This window comes from Tauraco erythrolophus, chromosome 21, assembly GCF_009769465.1.
Source record: "Tauraco erythrolophus isolate bTauEry1 chromosome 21, bTauEry1.pri, whole genome shotgun sequence".
Taxonomy (NCBI): Eukaryota; Metazoa; Chordata; class Aves; order Musophagiformes; family Musophagidae; genus Tauraco; species Tauraco erythrolophus.
The window spans coordinates 3709285-3729299 of NC_141485.1; the positions used below are offsets into that span (position 1 = coordinate 3709285).

Below are 20015 nucleotides of genomic sequence, written 5' to 3' on the forward strand. Positions count from 1 at the left end.
CTAAAGGGAGTTGTGGAAACTTTAAGTATATCTCTTTCTCTGAGGAGTAGCTATGCTTGACACTAAGCCTGGATTAGAGATCTGTAGCTACCCGAATTAAAGGAAAAGGATGTCTTCTGCCCCTCTTTAGAAACAGTTGTAGTGAGTATAGGAAAACTTTGGGAATAAAGGAGTCTGTCATTTAAGAGAACCAGTGCCATCAGTGGGAATTGCAACGTTATGACAAAATATAGAGGCTTTATCCATCTATTTCAAATATTCTCTGTACTGTCTTACTCTTGCTTTTGGTAATTGCTTTGTAGCATGTTAATTTTTTTAGGGTTGGTTAGTGAAGATAACCACCTCTCATAACTACCTCTCCTACAAAATACTGTTGCCATTCAGTGCATTCAGGATACTAAGTATGGAAGTACATGTCTGATAAGTTTATTTCATCACTAGATTTCAGGTTGTATGATGTTCTTATGGAGAGCTTTTCAGATTTTGGTAGGGGAGATGAAAACAAAACCTAAACCAAACAACCAACCACCCAAAAAAACCCTTTTAAATGTTCCTTTGAAGGTTCCAAGTACGCTCGCCGACCTTCTTCCAAAAGTGCCGAGATCAACACTGGTATATTGCTCAATTGGAAGCAGCTCAGACGAGTTATATCCAGCAAATAAATAACCTTAAAGAAGTAAGTGGGTTGTATATTAATGTGAAATCACCTAATGAGTAAATTACCTGTTTCAGGTTATAGTGTTCGTGTTTGACAATTGTGTTTATTTGGGTTGCTATTGGTAGTTTGATATTGACATTATTAAAATAGTCAACAAACTTACTTGACTTGACAATGATGCTCCATTGTTGTCTTCTATGTATACTTTTGTGTATCCTTCTAATATTAAAGAGGCTTGCGATTGAACTTTCCCGGACTCAGAAATCACGAGGCATTTCACCTCCAGACACTCATCTTAGTCCCCAGAACGACGATGGCCCAGAAGCAAGATCAAAGAAATCTGGACAAAGCACTGAAGTACTACTTGAGAATGTTGCTGCTCCAGGATTAGTGCGAGATAGCAAGGAAGAGGAGGAAGAGAAGGTCCAGCATGAAGACTTTAATGTAGGAATTATCTTTTTCCTGCCTCTTTGTTTATGTGTAGTTTTTTATGATAGTATAGCAATAGAAACAGAGGTGAACTTCTGAATTGTAGATTAGATTTATTGTCCTCTGTATGGAAATAGGAGATAACACACTCAAGAGCTAGCAGTGAGAGATGACACTAGAGAGATGTTCCAGAATAGAGCTAGTAGATCCCACCACAAAAAAGTTTCCAAGTTGCAGCTGACAAATCCAGCTTCTCTGTTTGTTACCAGTCTTTACTGCGCTTTGAGACCCTCCTAACCCCTGTATGATAGTGTGACGCTCTGGGAGAGAGAGTTTCTATTCACAGCTTTTGGTGAATGCACCAAAGTGCAACTGAAAAGTTTCTTTTTGTAAAGACTTGTTCTGTTTTTCCTGTAGCATGAGCTCTCTGATGGTGACTTGGATATTGATCTTGCTGGAGAAGACGAGGTGAACCATCTTGATGGTAGCAGCTCTTCAGCTAGTTCGACAGCAACTAGTAACACTGAAGAAAATGATATTGATGAAGAAACCATGTAAGTAACTTTAAACGCCTTTTGAATCATCATCTTGTCTGCCAGGGTCATCATCCTAATTCCAGTGGAAACTGACTAATTTGCTATATCACAGTTACGAGGTGTGGGGGATTCCAGTGCAATGTGAGGGGTGTTTCCTATATTGGGAACAACAGGAACTGATGCAGTTAACGCTAAACATTGCATTTTTGGTCAGCTAGCTACTATCTTTCCAATCTCTTAATTTATTTAGTGTTATGTTCTGTCTTTGACAAGTGATAGTCTGTGAAGGTTCTTTCCCCAAAAGACTATTAAGAAATCTGTTTCTACAATGTGATGAAAGAGAAGTTTGTATTAGGAAGTGTTGTAGTAGTAAGAGAGTGATGATAAGGACAGTTACTGAAACTAGGGAATTTAAGGTTCTTAGCTGAGATGATGTCAGATCCTAGAATCTTCATTAAAACATGAGAATGTGTTGTAACACATACAAATATAGTAGTTTGTAGGATCAGATTTTACAGTCTAGATACGTATGGCACTTTTGGACTCTTGGTTATTGAGTCAGTCATTTAATTAACACACTTTGATTTGTTCAGTTGTGTCGTTTGGAATGCAGAAAATACTATTTACAGTGTTTCATGTTGTTTTCAAGGTATGTGCCATAATGTTTAACAAAAGCTGAAAAAAGCTAATAATTTCTGTTCTCCTTTTTCCACCTCGATCATCTCTCAAGGTCTGGAGAAAATGATGTGGAATATAGCAGTAATATGGAGTTGGAAGAAGGAGATCTCATGGAGGATGCAGCAGCTGCTGCTACTCCTGGAGCATCAGGTATGAAGAACAGCCTTCAGAATTCCCATATATGTGAAACGCTGCTGGATTCCTTCTGCTGTTCTTCTTGGAAGGAACACCAAGCTGCGTGTTCTGCAGGCATTTCTATTTTTGGAAATGCTGCACCATGTGGTTTGTACTGATTATTGCAGTGTAGCAGAAACATTTCATTGGCTCAATAAAAAAAAGGGGAAATCTTCTGAATGTGCTTGTTTAAAAATGGTGCATGAGTTTGGGGGGAGGCTTTTCTGCCTCTTCAAAACCCATTCCATTCCAATCAAAGTAGACTTCCGAGCAATTTTTACTGATGTCTCTGTGGCCTCTGAATGTGTGACACATGCCCTTAGGTTTTAGTGCACTGTAAAACATGAAGTACGTGGAGGGAATGAAGTAAAGAATCCTTACAAGTGAAGCAGAACTACATTTGAAATGCAATAATGAAAAGATACTCTTAAGACTTCTTGCAGCCTAGAGATGATTATAGCCCAAATTAGCCATAGGTTAATAAGATTCTGAAAGAAATATTTGTGTATGGACTATAAGTATATTTATCTATGGCAAAGATGCCAGAGGTGGTATTTGTGCTGCTGTAGAAATCTGCTAATACTTGAAAGACAGAATTCTTTAACTGTCTTGCTTTTAGCTTCTGTTTCAAAACTACTTGAAAATTTCTTGTGAGCTAGGAAGTTGAGGGACACGTCTGTTTCCTTGGGAAAGGACAGCCTGTAGAGTAGGAGCACAGTGGCTGTAGAAACAGCTTTTTTTTTTTTTTTAGAAGCTTTTAAAAGTAATTTTTAACAGCGTTTGTAAAAGCTGACACAATCTCTTCCTGCTTGCACTATCTTCCAGTCTGGAATGTTAGTAGTGTCACCTGTCTGTGGTGGAAGGGAGTTCTAGTAAACTGTACAATTTTAGTCTCTCACATCTAACTATTTTCTGTGAAGACTCTCGTCATCTTTTGAGTACCTTGGCCCCTATGTAATGGGAACATGGTGACACAGAGCAGAACTTAACTGAAGATTCCCACTAGAAAGTTTATGTGCATGTCTTCAGAATAAATGCTCTTTGTACTGATTTGTTTACCAATCTATTTAGTAAGAGATTTATTAAAAGATATGAACTGAAATCCTTTTTTTCTCTTCTTTTGCCCTCTGATGCTTTTTAACATAAACTTTTAATTAGAAGCATATCTGATTGCTGTAAGAATCCATAAATGCATGAAACAATACTGATGTCTTGCAGAACTCTTGTCTTTTTGTTTTTACAGGGAATAGCGCATCACTTGTCATGTATATGCACACTCTTCCTCTGTAACTTTTCCTTAGGTACTAGCCATGGCTACACCAGTGCAAGTGGAAGACCTTCAAGGCGGGGAAGTGCCCTAGGCTCAACAGCCAGTAGCAGTTTACTAGATATAGATCCCTTAATTTTAATCCACTTGTTGGATCTAAAAGACAGAAATGGTATGGAAAACCTTTGGGGCCTTCAGCCACGTCCTCCTGCCTCTCTTCTGCAGAACAGAGGTAACCATACATCTCATATCAAATGGTTTAATTCCAACTTGGAAATGGCTCTGAGAACAGAGTCCCAGAGTTAGAAGCAGATTTGAGGAGGGGAGGGGGAAAAGGGGTGCCAGGTAGTCCTTTTCATAAATAGCTGCACTTCCATATCCTCATCTGTGCTCATCACTATGCTGCATCTTACTGCTGGCTCTAACACATGCTTTGTCTTAACGGTTGACCTCAGCTGGAGAACACTAGATGACTGAACTGAAAACAGAAGCGTCTATCGAGGAGGGTCTTCTCATCTTTTCTTAGGGGATGTGACTGAACTGGCTGTCTTTTTTGTGTAGCAACGTTGTAGAGATACAGTTCATGCAGTTTCTTTGACCACAACTGTGGGAGATGAATGAAAGGTCCTTTTCTAGAAGGACTTAGCACTGAAAGACAACACAGAACAGCTGTCTGCTGAGAAGGCAGTTACACCTCTCACTTAACACAGTTTGTGTGCTTAGTGGCTGAGAGCACCGTGTGCACTAACCAGAAATTAAATCCTGGAATTTATGTTGATATGAAAAAGGCATTTAAAACAGAACTAGAAAAATGTATGTAGTAGTAAGGCTGGAAGAACATGTGTAATGATTAGTGAAAGAAAAACGGATCAAAATGTCAGAAGCCAAAAATAGTGATGATATTTAAATAATGGAAGACTTTGAAGAATATTTGTGGTTCAGTTAGGACCCTTCAACTGAAAACAGCGATGAACTTCATGTGCAGCAAAAGCAACTGGCAAAAGCTGGCAGCTCTGACACCCATGGCTGTTACTGAAGGTTGCTTATTTATCTTGTGGGGTTTTTTTTTGTGAAGAATTAAAATTAAATCCAACCTCAATAATAGATTTATCATGATTAACACTTATTTGGAGTTAGGTGGCCCACTACCCCAACATCTTATTTCAGGCCATTCTGAAACAACCATTCGATGACTTAATAGAACAGAAAAGAAAGAAGCATTTATTTGTAGCAATGGACCATTGCTTTTGCTGCAGCAATGCCATTGGTGTTATTGAATCTAAAAGCTAGCTCAAACTATTTGTTCTTTTGTGATTAGCTTTAATTGTAGTCACCTAAACAGATGAATTTTCAGCTGAATGTAATCCATATTTCCAAAAATGGAAGTCAGCTCCATAAGTACGAACAGGGGTGGCAGCACATGAACTGTGAGTCTCAGCTCTGTTGTGCCTGTAAAAAGGCCTAGACAAAAGGCCCTTAAGAGAGGGTGTTGCACTTTGTGCTGTACTACTGAGGAGATTAAGCTCTCCTGTTGTGTTGAATGGCTTCCTGGTCATCTTTATCTACTGGCTACGCAGCTGAAATTACCTGTTTTGCTGAGGTTCCCTCAAGGTTTGACTGTTCCCAGAGCTTATTCGAGTCAGTCGACTAAGAGAAAGCTGCTGTTACGTTTGGGGTTTGCTAGGCTTCACCTCCTAAGGTGAAGGTTTCTAAGAGCCACTTGGCTTTACAGTTTCGAACAGCTGAATTTGCAGTGAAACGCTTATAGAATTTATAACGCTTCAAATAGACATCAAAGTTGATCTAATTCTAGCTGAGCAGCATGTAGGCTTACTCGGGTATTAGCTCCTCGACCTTCTTTCTGGTGTTAGGTACTCAAGAGAATTCCTTGCCTAGTTTCAGATTTCTTTGAGTTCTGTATGTTAACATGATATGTTGGTGGCATGAGAATCTTACACACGCACTCAACAAACTTTATAAAAACACATAACGAATTTGACATAAACTGGCGACCAGGCTTGTGAACTCAAGCTTGTCTGGCAATATGGAGTAGTAGCTCAGTTGTCATCAGCATTCACACAGTAGAACTGGGAGCCTTGGTTCTTCCATTGAGCAGGTTTTGGGGTGGTCTTCCATGGGGCACGGAATGAAGATCTGTCCCCGTAGCTGTACAGTGCTTGCAACCTAAATGTTATGGTGCCATACCAGTACAGGAGAATGTCTCTCTCCCTCATTTTTATAGCAGAGCAAAAGGTAGAATTCTTACAGCTGTTAAAAATAGATGTCTGTTTTCATTTGAGAACAGTTTTACTCACCTGTTATTCTTTAACTTTTCCTTTGGTAAAGCGTCATCCTATTCTCTAAAAGATCGAGATCAACGGAGGCACCAGGCCATGTGGCGCGTGCCACCTGACTTGAAGATGCTGAAAAGACTTAAAACTCAGATGGCTGAAGTTCGAAGTAAAATGTCTGATGTAAAAAACCAACTATCAGAAGTGAGAAGCAGCAATGCTGGCTCATGTGATGGACAGCCCAGCTTCTTCTCCATCGAGCAAGGTGCTTTAGCAGCCTGTGGGACGGAAAGCTGCAGCAAGTTGGAAGAACTAGGAATGGAACTACTGACAAAGCCTTCAGTTACCAGTTGCTACATAAGGAATTGTAAGTGCATAGAAAAGGGGGGATTTAAATGTCACCCTTACAGAAGCCAGTTGTACAGGTGGTTTATATATCTAGGCACCTGGAAAGGGACCCTTTATTGTTACTTATACTCAAGTTCAGCTATAAGAATCCAGAAACGTAAAACCTGTTCTGCCTTTGAGTAAGTAAATGTTACTGAAACTGGTTTCAGCCCTTCTCAGTAAAAGTGCCAAAACTTTTGCTCCACCACCAGTAGCACATCTAATGTGATGAGGATTCTGAAGTTTAACTCTGTATGGAACTGATTCTAGCTGAAGGTCACTTCCTGTTGACTGATGCTCTGTGTCTGGCACATCTATGAACTTGATGTTTCATGACGCTTGCCAGTGGAAAAAAATATAAAATTCCAGACTTGCTATACTTTAGTACCTTGAAATCTTGCTAAAATTCAAGTAAGTCTCTGGAGAGACTTTGCCCTTTGAAAAGTGACTTCTTTCAAAGAGGTGCCTGTGTATCAATCTGTTGAGGTACTGTTACAGAGTCCTGCTGGCAGCACTGGTCAAACATTGTGGAATCTTTCGGATACCAGCATGAAGGCTGTGCCAGTGCTTTGTTGCTTACGAACCTGAATAAAAGCACTGATGGTTAATTTTCTCTCACTTCGCTGTTGCCTGGGAGAGATGATTTTCCAGTCATCTGGGTTTCGATTCAAGTTATTGCTTGCATTTTGGAGCCCAGATGAGTAAGAAATAAATTATAAACATGAGTGGACTAAAGAACTTGTAGGATAGTTGTTTCTCTCCATCCTTTTCAATACTGACCTGTGAAACAGGGCTTTTGCAACTGCAGCAAAAGTCTCTCTTGCATTTCTTCACTTCCACAGAGCAGAGAATTGCTTCTCTGGTGCACATTAAGAGAAAGTTGTGTTAAAGTTTGGAGCCTTGAATCATGCCATCAATAAGCCACAGAAGGATCAACCCACTTCATTGGAAGTGCTGGCTTGTGTGTTGTGTGGTTTTTAATACCACCTCTTTCCGTAGCAAATGCCTCATCCTTCAGAGGTTACTAAGGCACGGGGCAGTCATTCCATTCTGCATCAGAACAAGAGGAACAGGCATACAGTGCTCTAAAACAGGAGCAATGTTCTGACTTGCAATGAAGCCTCAATCCCCCACCTTTATGGGGTGTGGTGGCACCAGAACTTTGCTGTTCCAGTCACCATTCCTCCACCTGGAGAAGTTTCTGTAGCAGGATCCACACTGACGCATGCTCAGAGAATGGTTAGTCTGGGAAGTGGTAAACAGTGTGAGCTCCATAACATGCCTTTCACTCCTGCTTTTGAGGGCCTTTGTTACACTGGTCTTTAAGAGCTGAAGGGATGGTTTTGGCTCTCCTTGTCCTTTATACTTTCATGATGTCTGTGAGCAATCTGGATGATGGCTTCCTGAAGGATGTCTTAGTGTAAGGCAAGTGAACATTACTTGTGTAGTCTTGGCTGCATCCGTAGTTAGCTCAGCTTCCCTCTCGCCCACATCTTTGATAGGAAGGATGTGGAAGGAGTTTTGTGCAGGATTGGGAGCCAATGAGCAAAGAGACTGATAGGGAGCTTAACTTCACTTAAACTGCTGCAGCATTCTGTCTTTATGCTTGTTTTGACTGAACACTTGTCACATCTTAAAATATTTTTGCAGCTGCAAGTAAGAAAAGTCATTCACCCAAACCCGTTCGCTCTGGAGCGGCGGGTAGTCTGTCTTTGCGAAGAGCCATGGACTGTGGGGACAGTAATCTTCGTGTGAAGGGAGATGGTCAAACTTCTGAAGGTAAACAAAATCATCTTGGCTTATGTGCTGCATCTTAGCATCTGTTGTATAAAAGCTTTTCAAGAAGACTTTTACTTGGCAGCTGAAGTTTCCCTAAAACTTGATCCTTTCTCAAATCTGGTTAACATGACTGTGCCTGTGCAGACCTTTGGCTGATGACCTGTGACACAGCGCAGCACAGGTGGCTCGGCGGAACATAAATGTGTGTTACATGTTACTGCTGGTCTCTCTGAGGATGTTTCAGGCACTAACTTTGCAGTGAAAGTCATAGATCAAAAAGTACTGACGCAGTGGTTGGACTTAAAGGGAGTTCAAGAACACTCTGGATACATGTGATAAGAGTTATCTGATATTGCTGCTCCTGAGTTTTACGATGCCCTTCCTTAAGGGTAATGGAATGAAACACCCAGCACAGGAATTGGTATTTTGCTTCTCTCAAGTGTTCAGAGAAGGAATGGGGTATGACAGTTGTTTTCTTGTAATGGTGAAAAGGTACAGAAGGCTTGGGTGAGAAACTAGAAGATACCATAAAGTGTAACTGTAACCTTAGTTCCTGGTTTCACCCTTGTCCACGACTAGAAAGGCTGCCTTACTGCAGCCAAACAATGTTGCGTCAATAGCTGGGAAGAATGACAGCGGAGAGGGTGTCTGTGTTCCTAGAAGATAAGTAGAAGATAAGTTTTAACTACCCAAGATGGGTAGAGAGTAATCTGTGTTACCCGAGTCTGCCATCAGGAATGGCGGCTGAAACAGCAGCTCTGTGTGGTTAGAGAGCGGATAGCAAATGGAACGTGCTGCCTGTATGTTGACTGGAAAATGGAAGGTTTTAAGAGTGAGGGTGGGGAAGGTGTGCTTGTGCGTACACGTGTTTGGAACCAAACTGGAGATGCAAACCAACTGGATGTTTAGACTTTTGAAGTAATGCTGGATGTGCTTTGAGTTTCTCCCCCTCTTTCCTCAGGTGGCATTGGGAGCTCGAAGTTGGGCAGTCGGCATCACTCTGCCAGGCCCTTGGCTAACAGCAGCGCTTCTGAGGCGCTGCCTAAGCCGGAGGAAAGGCCTTGTGAAGGTTCAGATTCCGACGCGGGAGTTCCTGGCCTAAATGGCTTAGCTGCCGTAGAGAAGACCAGAAAAGTTGGTGCTCTAGGGTAAGGGTTTTATTCTTTTTAACTCTTGTTATCTCCTCCCCCACCTTCCCTTGATCTAGAAAGAAAATACCAATCTGCTAAAACCAGGTACTTGTAGCATGGAAGAGAAATTACTTTGAAGTTTACTTGGTTGCTGCTGTTCCCTCTGGATATCAATTTTTTGGTTTTATAACTAGGTTACAAGTTGTCTTTTCTTTTTTTTTCTTTTATTTTGATTAGCTGTGGACATAGTCTGGCACTTTGATTTGAAAGACAGGCCCAGTCTATTTTCACACTATTCCTTGCAAAATATCCTCTAACTGAAACTTATCACTTCTGATTTCCTTTTTTAAGGCAATATTTTTCACTGTGACTCTACTTTTCAGCAATTTCATAATAACGCCCTGTTGGCTAGCTAAGCAAAGTGCAATGGAGCAAGTACTCAGGTTATTTTTCTTCTAAATAGCAAGAGTTACCATTTTTGGAAAGTACTCATCTCAAACTTTTCCAAGTTTAATATTTCTAAATCAATCAAAGCTGGAAGTTTAAGTTGATAGGCAAGAGACTTAAACAATCAGTAAAACTAGATGTGGCACTAAAAGGATTTTTTTTCCGTAGCTGGATTAAAGCTGAATTTCTAACATAAGTTTTTGTATTTCTTCTAAATTCTTTCTTAAGATCAAATTCTAAAGGATGTCGTACAGAAGGAGCACAGTCAGGTGGCCTGGAAAACAACTCTGAAGCTGGTGAACTGCAGGGTATGCTTTCTGAAGGTGCTTCTGCAGGGCCAGAAGAAGGTAAATCAGATGATGTAGAGGTCAAATGCAGTGTGACAGCACTCCAGTCTGTGATGATCCGTTTCTGTAATGGAAATAGCTCGAAGGGGAAACAAAAAGAGGAAAAAAGCCAGCCCCCCAACAAAACCCAAAACCTGTTCTCATGGCTGCTGAACTTTGCAGCAGCATTTGGCAGCTGTGGTATAAATCTGAACGAGGAGAGAACATCTGTAAAGACCCAGCAGATAACGTTAGGTGGTGCCGTCTGTTTCCCTGGACTACTGGTTGCTTTTGTACCTCTCAGTATGTCTCCAGGTCTCTGCTTTGGTGTTGAGTTGCACGGCTTTGAAAATAATTTCGTACCTAATTAAAATAGTAGCCAGTGACCTTGGCTTTTAGGTCTTCTGCCTTCAGGGACAAACCACATTGGTAACTGCCTCTACGTCTGTGCTAGAATCCATCCAACATTTCATTCGTGTCGGGTGTTGTGGTACGTAAGCCAGTTTCCTTAGAGACTTGGAGGAAACTTTTCCCCCCTCCCTTCCTGCATCCTTTCCATGCTGGAAAAAAATATTACTGCTTTTTTTTTTGAAAGTCCACGTAGAAGAGGCTTTTTTTTTCTTATCTTGCTGAAACTCTCCTGCCTTCCACCCCTGCACTAATTTGAATTTCAATGACTGAATTGTAGCGCAAAGCCTATATTAAGGTGCCAGCATCCATCTCTATCTGCAGTGTGCAATATTGTGTAGGAGTTGGCATTTACAGAAGGTCTCTCAGTGACAAAACTGAATTTCTGCTCTTAGTCACTGCAGCGTGATCGTGATGCGTTCCCGCAGTTGTTCTGTTATAGCAGAGAGCCTAATAGGAAAATGTTTGAAATACTTCATTGTTAAAAACCCCAGGAAACAAATGTTACATTTTTTTCCTTTCAGAGGGAAAACTACAGTGGAGTTGCCTCCTCACTTAACTACTTTCTTGTTCTTAGCAATGAGTATCAGCTCTTCAGAAGTGAAAGAACAGAGCAAACCCCTTTTGTCACCCACAAAACTGTACAAAAGGGAGAATTTTTACTGCTGTCAACACATACTCAAGGTCTGGCAAAACAAAAGAAGCCACCTTGATTATCAACAGCTATGGTTCTTTTTTTGTAGGAAAAGCATGTTTTATGTGTGTGAGATGAACAGGGTATTGCTGCTTGAAGGGTCTGGTAGGTGCATCTGCTCCACGGGTCATACTAGCTCTCAACTATTAGAAAAACAACCTTTATTTTCTGTCCTAGTTGTAGAGGTAGACTGAGCAGCTGCTGGGGGAGCACAGCTCAGGCAGGAAGGAGTGGTGGACACTTGAGTCTGCGCTCAGCTGGTGACATGTTGGAACTGGTCCCTCTTGAGCTAAGCTGCACAGCAAAATGAGGCTGTCTTCAAAGCTGGTACCCACTGTTCTGTCAAATTCCTTGGCACTTTGGTAAATACATTTAGCTCTCAACATGCTCCTTCTCTCTTGTTCTCCTGCCAGCTCTTGGTATTTGATTTTGGTAACTCTTACATGTGAAAACGTTGAATGCTCCAGCTATGTAGATCTTACTGCCATCACTTTCGCCTTGTGGTTGTGGGGTTTTTTGCAGCTGGGGTATGTCAGAAGCATGTCCTTCATCTCCTACCAGGAATGAGCAGTGACAGTGACATTGAATGTGACACAGAAAACGAAGAGCAGGAGGATGCCACCTCTGCCTCGGAGGGGTTTAACCATGCCTTCTCTGTCCAGTCCTCAAGCGAAGGTAGAACTGACTGTCTGAGCCCACCTTCCAAACAATCCCGCGGGTCTTCCTCAGGGCTCCTGTGACACAGAAGATCCCTGATGGCGCAGCAGAGGGAGGTACTGGGGCTCAAGCAAGTGCCAGTGAGATTTGGAACTCCTCTCTTGGGATCCTAATTAAAACCAGATCAAAAGAGGAGAGGGGAACTCTTTCTAGCCTTGAGAAGTCAGTTTAGGTGAGTCTCCTGGGGAAGTGTAGGAAAATCCATAGCTCTAGTTCTTCTGAGTTGGAACTCCCTGTGTAGCAGGATTGGCAGGTTAAATCTGCTAATTTCAGGGAGAGAACCACTGCCTTAGACATGGATTTGCATCTGAATTGGCAGAAATGTGCTTTGAGCACTTCAGTGTAGTTTGAAAAACTTATCTCATGTTTTTTTGAAAAGCTTTAACCTTCTGATCAAATTAAAAACTGGAAGGTGACAGCTGACAGTGAGTGAAGTTGACTTTTGGCCCGAATAAGCATCCCACACTGCGTTCACAGCGTGGCCTAACCACTTGGCTCAGTAATTGGAGTTTGCTGCGTTGCTGTATGTGTGCAGCAGGCACTAAAACCTCACAGCTCATCGGCAGCAGCAAAACATGGCTCAAATCTGCACTCGACTTAAAGATATCTTAAATTTAAAACCCTGTGGCGGCCTTAACTCTGTCAAGCACATGGGGAACTGGTGTATTAGGGATGAAGTACAACGCAGGGGGCCCTGCAGGTGATGGAGCGTTACCTTGCCGTGTTCCGATTGCTCATCTGGTGAAGGTTACTGAGTTTTCATTTATTTTATTTTCAGCCTCAGAGCGGTGCTCAGTGTTCCCAGAGGGCGATCAAGTCGGTCCTGATGATCTCAGCTTTGTTCCTGGAGAAGACAGCACCAGGTAATTGTAACTGCTTGCCTTGGCCGGCCTGTGAGGTGGCTGCAGCCCTGGGGACGCACCTGTCCCGTCCTGTTCCTCGAGCTGCAGAGATGAGGCAACGTTTGTCCTACTGTGAGTAGACACGGGGGGGTTGGTACAGTCTAACACGCTGCGATCTGTCCCCAGCGAGCCCCGGGTCTGCTTCTGTGTGGCTACCTGCCTCCCCAGGGCCAGCAGCCACCCTTGTGTTTAAGGCAGTCCTTAAAATTACGCAGTGCTGAGGGAGGAGTGGCTGTGTTGCACGCTTACGCAACTGTCAGTAGGAACCCCTGGATGGAATTTTGACTTTTGAGGTTGTATTTGCTTGAAGCCTTAAAACCGTCCCAGTGTGAGGGTTTTCAATGAAAGCTGACTTTCTTTGGAGCAGATAGAGAGCGGGCCTGGGGCCTGAAGACGTGTTCCCGGGAAGAGGTGCGTTCATTCACTGGAGCTTATCCCGAGGCTGTTGTTTGTGGCTGTGCGCGCACTCCGCTCTGTCAAATACCCTCGTGTGGTTCTTCTACAGTCGTCTTAAACCTGTTACTGGGGCAAAATGACCTGTGAAGGCCTTGCACTAAAGGTTGCATTCCTGCTGGCTCTGCCAGCTTCAGACGCTCTGAAAAAATGTCCAAAAGGTGCTGGAGTCCTGCTTGAGGATGTGTGTCCTATTGTGTCATTGGAATAACCGCAAACACGTGAATGTCCTCGTTTTAAACGGTGTGACCGGATTGTGTGAGACTGCTGAATCCTGCAGCTGTGACGGAGGGAGAGTCGGGGCGAAGCAGCTGGCACAGAAGGTGTTCTCCTCAGCCTGTGGTGGGACCAGCTGAACACATTGCCAAACTCTGCCCACTGTGCGTTGCGTTTTGAGCTGCTAAACTACTTGTGAAGCTATGACGAAAGCTGAGTAACTGGTTAGTGACAAAGCATGAGTAACTGTAACCCATCGTTATCCGTGTCTCGGCTGCCTCTACTGACGTTCGTGTCTCTGTGGACATTCCGCAGTGTACGTGCTGTACAACTCGTAGTTTAAAACTGTTTGCACTTTGTTAATAAAATGAATGTTGAAATCTGGTGTGAAGTTTAGGTGTTTGTGTGGAAATCGGTGAAAAGGTAGAGCCTGTCTGTTGGGGTCATTAGTGCGCTGTTGCCAGGCTGGATGTGCTCCCTCCTGCAGCGTTGCTGCGCTGCCCGACTGCTTCTAGAACTTTTTCCTGCTCTACACTTGCCACTTTTTCCTTGAAGTATTCAATGAAAAGTGCTTAAATCCATCTGGGGTTTTTAAAGCTGTGTCAGCCAAAGCCAGACCAAATGCTTAAATCTCCTCTATTGCAAGAGGAATGCAGGAAGATCCCCAGTTTTTACCCACAATTTGGTTCTTTGTGCAGTAAGTTTGTGTATTTCTGGGCTAAAGGCAGGAGGAGCAGCTCCCAGCTGCCTGTGCACAGGTTGTTCCAGCTGCTGAGTGCTGGAGGTGGCCCAGGAGAAGCTGCACCCCATGATATAGTGCATGGTTAGTGTTTGCTGTTGCACAGGGCTGTGTGTTGATTATTACACACAGCTCAATTAGCAGTAATCAACACTCACAGATGCTTTACTCTTACTGAGAGGCCCAGGCTGAAGGAAATCATTTTGATGAGCCACATGATCAGTGTTGGAGTTAGTGTCCAACCTTTGCAGGGACAAGACAGGAGCCAGAACCGTTGCACTTTGCTCACCTCATGGAGAACTAAATTATACGGAGCTGGTTTTTAAACAGGAGGTGGGGGAAGAGGCTTGGAAGACTTGTTTATCTCAGCCCTGGATAACTCTGCCGGTACCTGAACTGTGTCATTTTGTTACACGTCACACAAAGGAAATTTGCTTTCGCCACAGTAAGGACACTGAGTTCAGGTGGTGGTTGCTGTCCTTTTTAGCTCTTAAAGAAACAGACTAGCTGAAGTGTGGTTTAAATTACTGTTTTATTAAGATATTGGTAAAACTTCAACAGTTTTTCTGTATAAACAGCTTTCATAAATAAAATATGGATGACTATACATGGTTACAACTAAACTCATACGTGAACTGTAGAACAAGATTGCAAATGGAAAGTCCCAACGCAGTTAAATGATTAGCTTTGATTTATTCACTTCATAAAGAACATGTTAGTTTCATGAACAAGGTAATACAGACGGGACAACAGGAGCACCCAGTGTAGCAACTGACAACACGCCGGGCTATCTACACAGTACTGGTGCAGGAGTAGAAGTACTCGGGGTGATCTCAGCCAGCTTCCCCTGTTCCTGTTCCGAGATGTCTTCTAGAGTGAAGGAGAGAAAAAAACTAACGGAGTGCAGGTGTGACACACAGTAGTTGTACTAGACCCTAAGAGGGGTGTTTGTTTTCTCTTTAGCCTTAATGCTGGCAAGTACAGTGCAGTTGCCTGATGAGCGAGGACTGGTGAAGGACAGGAACGTTTAAGTCAGAGGTGGTGTTAATGCTTCATTATTACTTATTGCACATGATACAAGGGTAGAAAGTCTTGTTCCTGTTGCAAAGAGGATATGACTTAAAGAAAGATTGCCCTAAATTACAGGCATGAACAAAGCTGCAGTATCCCCTTCGATGGCTTTGTTTATGTGACTAGTGCCGAGCGAATAAATTGTGCTAAAACAGCCCCTAATTTAGACCAATCTTTCTCATTTTTTTTTTTTCCTGCAGAACATTGCCAGGGTCGGGAGGATTTAGTGAGGAGATAGTGGACCTGAACTACAGCAGCCATGTCTCTAAACACAGAACTTGTTCTGCCTCATCTATCTGCCCATAGGACAACGCGTTTCTCACTGACACACAGTGTTCCAAAAACAGAGCGGAGTTGCTGTGACGATGTACCACTATAAATGTGGCGTAAGTTAAAGTCTGCTTTGACATTGTCCTTCAGTGTTGCAATGCAATCTAACTCAAATACGGAATGGTTTTAACTTGCAAGGACAATTGATGGCACTTCTAGGTACAGAAAAGTTATATACATGCGTTTCCACCCACCGTTAGTGCAAATTGCAATGGGTTAACAGCTCCCTGGTCTGGTGCTATACTGCTCTCTGCAACGCAGACATTCCTCAGAGTTGCACATGAAAAAGTGTACACAGGAAACTACCAGAGTGGGGATCGAGCGAATCCCACTAATACTCACAGTGAAGAGCTCACGAGCGAGTTTTGAGCAGCTTCGGGCGAACAGCCTGCAGCCCGTGTCTCAAAACCAACACCGTTTAAACCAAAACAAAAACGTTTTCGCTACCTACCTCCTAGTTCTGCAACCACGGTTAGCACGTGAACTGAAACTGATGCGGGTTGTGTTAATGCGGAAAAGGGATACTTCAGCTCTTTATTGGAAAGATTCGTTATACAAACTTACACCACCACTAAGATACACGATAAAAATACAAAACACAGGTCACAGACTGAATCTCAGTATCAACAGTTAATAAATACAGTTAGATACTTTTATATTAGCCTAATATTTTAACACTGTCACCAGATAGACAATCAAAGTACGAGATACAGAACACTTAGATACCATTAGAGAGGGATTATTGCTTACGTTAGCAAGCAGCAAATAAGGGCACAGGATTTTGAACTGAAGAGAACTACTTCCTATCACCAGTGGCATTAAGAGAAAACACTGCATTTCACGAAGCACTGCTTTTTTGTCTAGTGTGTAGAATCAAGAGCAGCATATATCGGACCAATAACCACTACTTTTAATATTATAGAACTTTAAAGGACTTACCTTACAAATGGTTCCTATCTACTCTATAAATACGTGTTTAGTGAAGAAATGAACACTTGCTATCTATACAATGGTTTTACCTGACCACACTGGAACTACGATGGTAGATTGTTTTTCTCCTAGCAAGATACATGGTATGAGTCGCAGAATTATCATTTATGAATCCACACCTAAAAAGCTAGATCCTTCCCAAACCAGCACACATGCAGTCCAGTGCTCTTCAATTGCTCCTGCAGACTGGGAAGAAGTTCATCATCCATCACGTAGCTCATTCTGATCTACTCAGACGAAGAATTGCACTTACACCACCCTTCTCCCCGAAGCACGGCAGGCAGCTGTAAGATGGACCTTCACTGCGTCATTATTACTGTGAATAATCTAAAACGAAGGCACCGCAGAGATGCCCCAGAGTTGCATATTTTACCGTTTCACGGTTTCCCAAATTTCCTCAGTAAATCTGACTTGGAACACATGCTGCAGCTAAAGAGAACGTTGACAACAGCTAAGGCTTAATAAGATGACAGATAAGAGCCAATGATCCCGTAAGATAAATAAAAAAGTCTGAAGAAGATCAAAGGAATCTAAAGCCACACTCCAACTCCTGGTTACTCACAAAGCCTTTTGCTGTTCATCAGATTGCTTTTAAAATAGTGCATCAAAGGTAGAAGCAGCGGGAATTGGCAGAATTCAAACCTTGCCATCTCATCATGCTGAATAATCTGACTACTTAATACTAAAATACTTTGCAAATTCCTGCTAAATACTGTTCTTAAATCGTTACTGCTAAAATGATACAAATTCTATGATAAACGCCTATGAAGACTGACTTTATTCATACTCTTCCAAATGCCTTATTGTAACAAAGAATAGATGTGGATGTAGCGGAGCTGATGGGAATCGTCTGCGTACGTACGTCCCAACGAACCGCTCCCCTGTGGGTTTAACGTCACCGCGAGAGTCGGCAGAGCTGGTGGGTGCTGCTTGTTTCCCAGTCCGATAAATAACGCTCTGCTTATGAAAATCAGGGCAACTGACATTCCTCACTTTCCTTTCTGAGCCCGGGTTTGACCAAAGCAGAGCTCTGGCTTGTCAGTGAATTTTACCCGCTCCCCTGAGGCCCAACCACAGCCCCTGCCCATCTGCACCCGCTGCCTCCCCGGCGGCCCGGCCTCCCTTCCTACACGTGCTGGAAAATGCCAAACTGCAGCAATACTGCTCCCCATAGACGTCACATCCTACCATCCTTCATGCCACAACTTCATATTAAATCACACCTTTGTCATCTAGAAATCGTTACTGAAACCGAGCAGCTCATCCCATTGCTCAGCATCCCTCACAAGCAGGTCTCTGGTTTGACTGGTTGAGTGACAGTGGTATCGTACTGAACATCTCCACGGACTGGTTTCTTTTAAGACCTGAGATGAAGTTAACGGTGGAAAGAGGTTGGCTCAAAGCATTAAGCACAACGATGTTCGATGAAAACTAATTGAGAACAGTTTCCTAAACTGACAACCGAGAAAAATGCCACTAAAAGCACCAGAAAGATACGAAATTCCCTACACTGCACCTCTAGCCAGAGGAAATAATTTTTTTAAAAACTACAAAAAACAGTTTTCTTTATATTCCACATTTTATGTTACATGAAAAAAATAGGTAAATTATGAGTCTGTACCTCAATGGGAGTCTGAGACCAGAGCAGCAGGAGCTTAGTTTGTCCATTCCTAAGTTACCTGGTAAAACCCTGTATGGCTTTTAGTCTTGTACCTGCAACAGTGGATGTAATTTTCTAATTCATCTCAACGCTAGCCTGAAAGAAACAGCAAGCAGAACACAAAACGCCCCCACGCACCGCGACTTCTATGGCAACTTCCCCCCACCCCGCTCTAAAAAAAATTTGGCAGTCCTAAACCAGAATCTTTCTGTATTGCTCCACAGCCGCACCTCAGGCAGGTTCAGCTTTCGGTGCTGGCAAACACTCTTCCCTCACCGTGTCTCTTCCCGGGAACCAGCTGTTTGGCTTCCGCTAGTGGATGTGACTGGATACTTGTGTGTGCGGGTGGTGGGGTGGCTGTGGCGCTGCTCGGGGCGGCACCACCAGCAAACTCGGTTGAGATTGAAACGACTACATTTGCTAATTCCTAGATCTATGTACACATGGTGTGAGCTTTGCAGGGGACTGGAGTACAGTTCTGAAATGCCCACCTTTTTTCGCTTTCTGATGATGCCAGTTTTATTTTGGGAATGTCTATTTTGGGAGTCTGACGGGGGAACACGAGGGAGATGGTTACATTTTACAGCATTGATGAAGGGATGAATCTGGTATACAATTACTTTGTCTTCGCATCAAAAACACGCTCGCGCTGTACGCGCTGTGACGGGCCAGCCTCCACCACGGGGAGTGTCTCACCGACATCCTTGTGCTACCGCGGCCCCGGACAGGCAAGGACAGACTCGATCCTTCCATGTGGGAAGGCTCACGAGCCGAGAGCAGCGTGTGGAACTTTGGTTTGAGCCTGGCTCCTCGTCGCCTCTTCCCGTTACAGAGCCGGAAGTGAAAGAACGCAGCTCGTTTTCCCAAGGATTTGAACAGTTCATCTTCCAGCCCAAAGAAGATGGGGGATAAACCCTTCACCCTGTAGATGCTCTGCCCTGCAGCACCCAAACTAAGAGGAGCGTTGTACTCCCTGGGATCACTCTGTCCACAGATGGATGATGCAGTGCGCTCTGGTGAGTCGTTCTTCACTGGTGAGCCGTTGATCAAATTCGCACTCTTTGGTATGCCAGGACTAAACGCTTGGGTCGGTGGTGGGCATTTGGCACTCACGGGTGTACTAGTTTCTGTTTCTATCAGGTCTAAATAGCCTTGACCATCAAGCGGGTTGATGCTGGACCCTATGCTTAAGCTAGTTCTGTCGGTGAAGGAATCCACTCGTCCATCATACCCTAGGTCTGCCGGTGCTGAGCACTGGTGTTGGGGCCACGGTCGTTTGCAGTCTCCATGGTTTTCCTTATCTTCCCCGCTGTCTTCTTGCCCACCTTGAAAAGAGTTCTCTGTCCAGTCCGACTCCTCACTAACATTTACTGCTGCGTTCATGTCCCTGAGAAATACCACAATGACAGTAATGTTGTCACTGGAACCGGCATCCCGAGCAGATGCCACTAATTTATGTGCTACCATGCTGCTGTCGCCATTATTTTCCTTTAGATGGTCAGCCACCACTTTGACTGCCTCATCGGGATTGACTGTGTCATAGAAGCCGTCGCAGGCTAAAATGAGGTAGTCTTCAGAGCCATCTAGTACAGTGGAGGCAGAGTCTGCATCCCCACAGATATATGGCTTGTGCTCAGCGTCCCCTGTGGAAAAACAACACACACACACACAAATGGTGGGTTCGCAGCCACAGCATCTGGAAGCCCTTTTATTCACGCGGCCTGGGTCCAGTG

The 20015-nt window shown here is 43.4% G+C and overlaps 2 protein-coding genes across 9 annotated transcripts in view; one reads left to right on the plus strand and one right to left on the minus strand.

The window, feature by feature from the left end:
- TRIM37 (tripartite motif containing 37) overlaps positions 1 to 13836 on the plus strand; it is a 30140-nt gene extending 16304 nt beyond the window's left edge. For 3 of the 8 annotated variants that reach the window (XM_086624625.1, XM_086624628.1, XM_086624629.1), the window contains 11 exons: positions 562 to 676; positions 890 to 1102; positions 1505 to 1641; positions 2354 to 2451; positions 3777 to 3974; positions 6089 to 6400; positions 8071 to 8199; positions 9161 to 9347; positions 10005 to 10123; positions 11766 to 11879; positions 12700 to 13012. In XM_086624625.1, the coding sequence (XP_086480751.1) occupies positions 562 to 676; positions 890 to 1102; positions 1505 to 1641; positions 2354 to 2451; positions 3777 to 3974; positions 6089 to 6400; positions 8071 to 8199; positions 9161 to 9347; positions 10005 to 10123; positions 11766 to 11879; positions 12700 to 12788 (1711 nt within the window). In that variant the 3' untranslated portion in view covers positions 12789 to 13012. Of the gene's footprint in view, positions 1 to 561; positions 677 to 889; positions 1103 to 1504; positions 1642 to 2353; positions 2452 to 3776; positions 3975 to 6088; positions 6401 to 8070; positions 8200 to 9160; positions 9348 to 10004; positions 11892 to 12699; positions 13013 to 13190 lie in introns of those variants that run through there. The other 5 variants (XM_086624626.1, XM_086624624.1, XM_086624631.1 and 2 more) reach the window with 5 other exon arrangements.
- A 1008-nt stretch (positions 13837 to 14844) lies between these two features.
- Positions 14845 to 20015, minus strand: part of PPM1E (protein phosphatase, Mg2+/Mn2+ dependent 1E) — a 69593-nt gene continuing 64422 nt past the window's right edge. The window contains exon 7 of the mRNA XM_086624756.1: positions 14845 to 19925. Coding sequence (XP_086480882.1) covers positions 18856 to 19925 — 1070 coding nt within the window. The 3' untranslated portion in view covers positions 14845 to 18855. The remainder of the gene's footprint in view (positions 19926 to 20015) is intronic.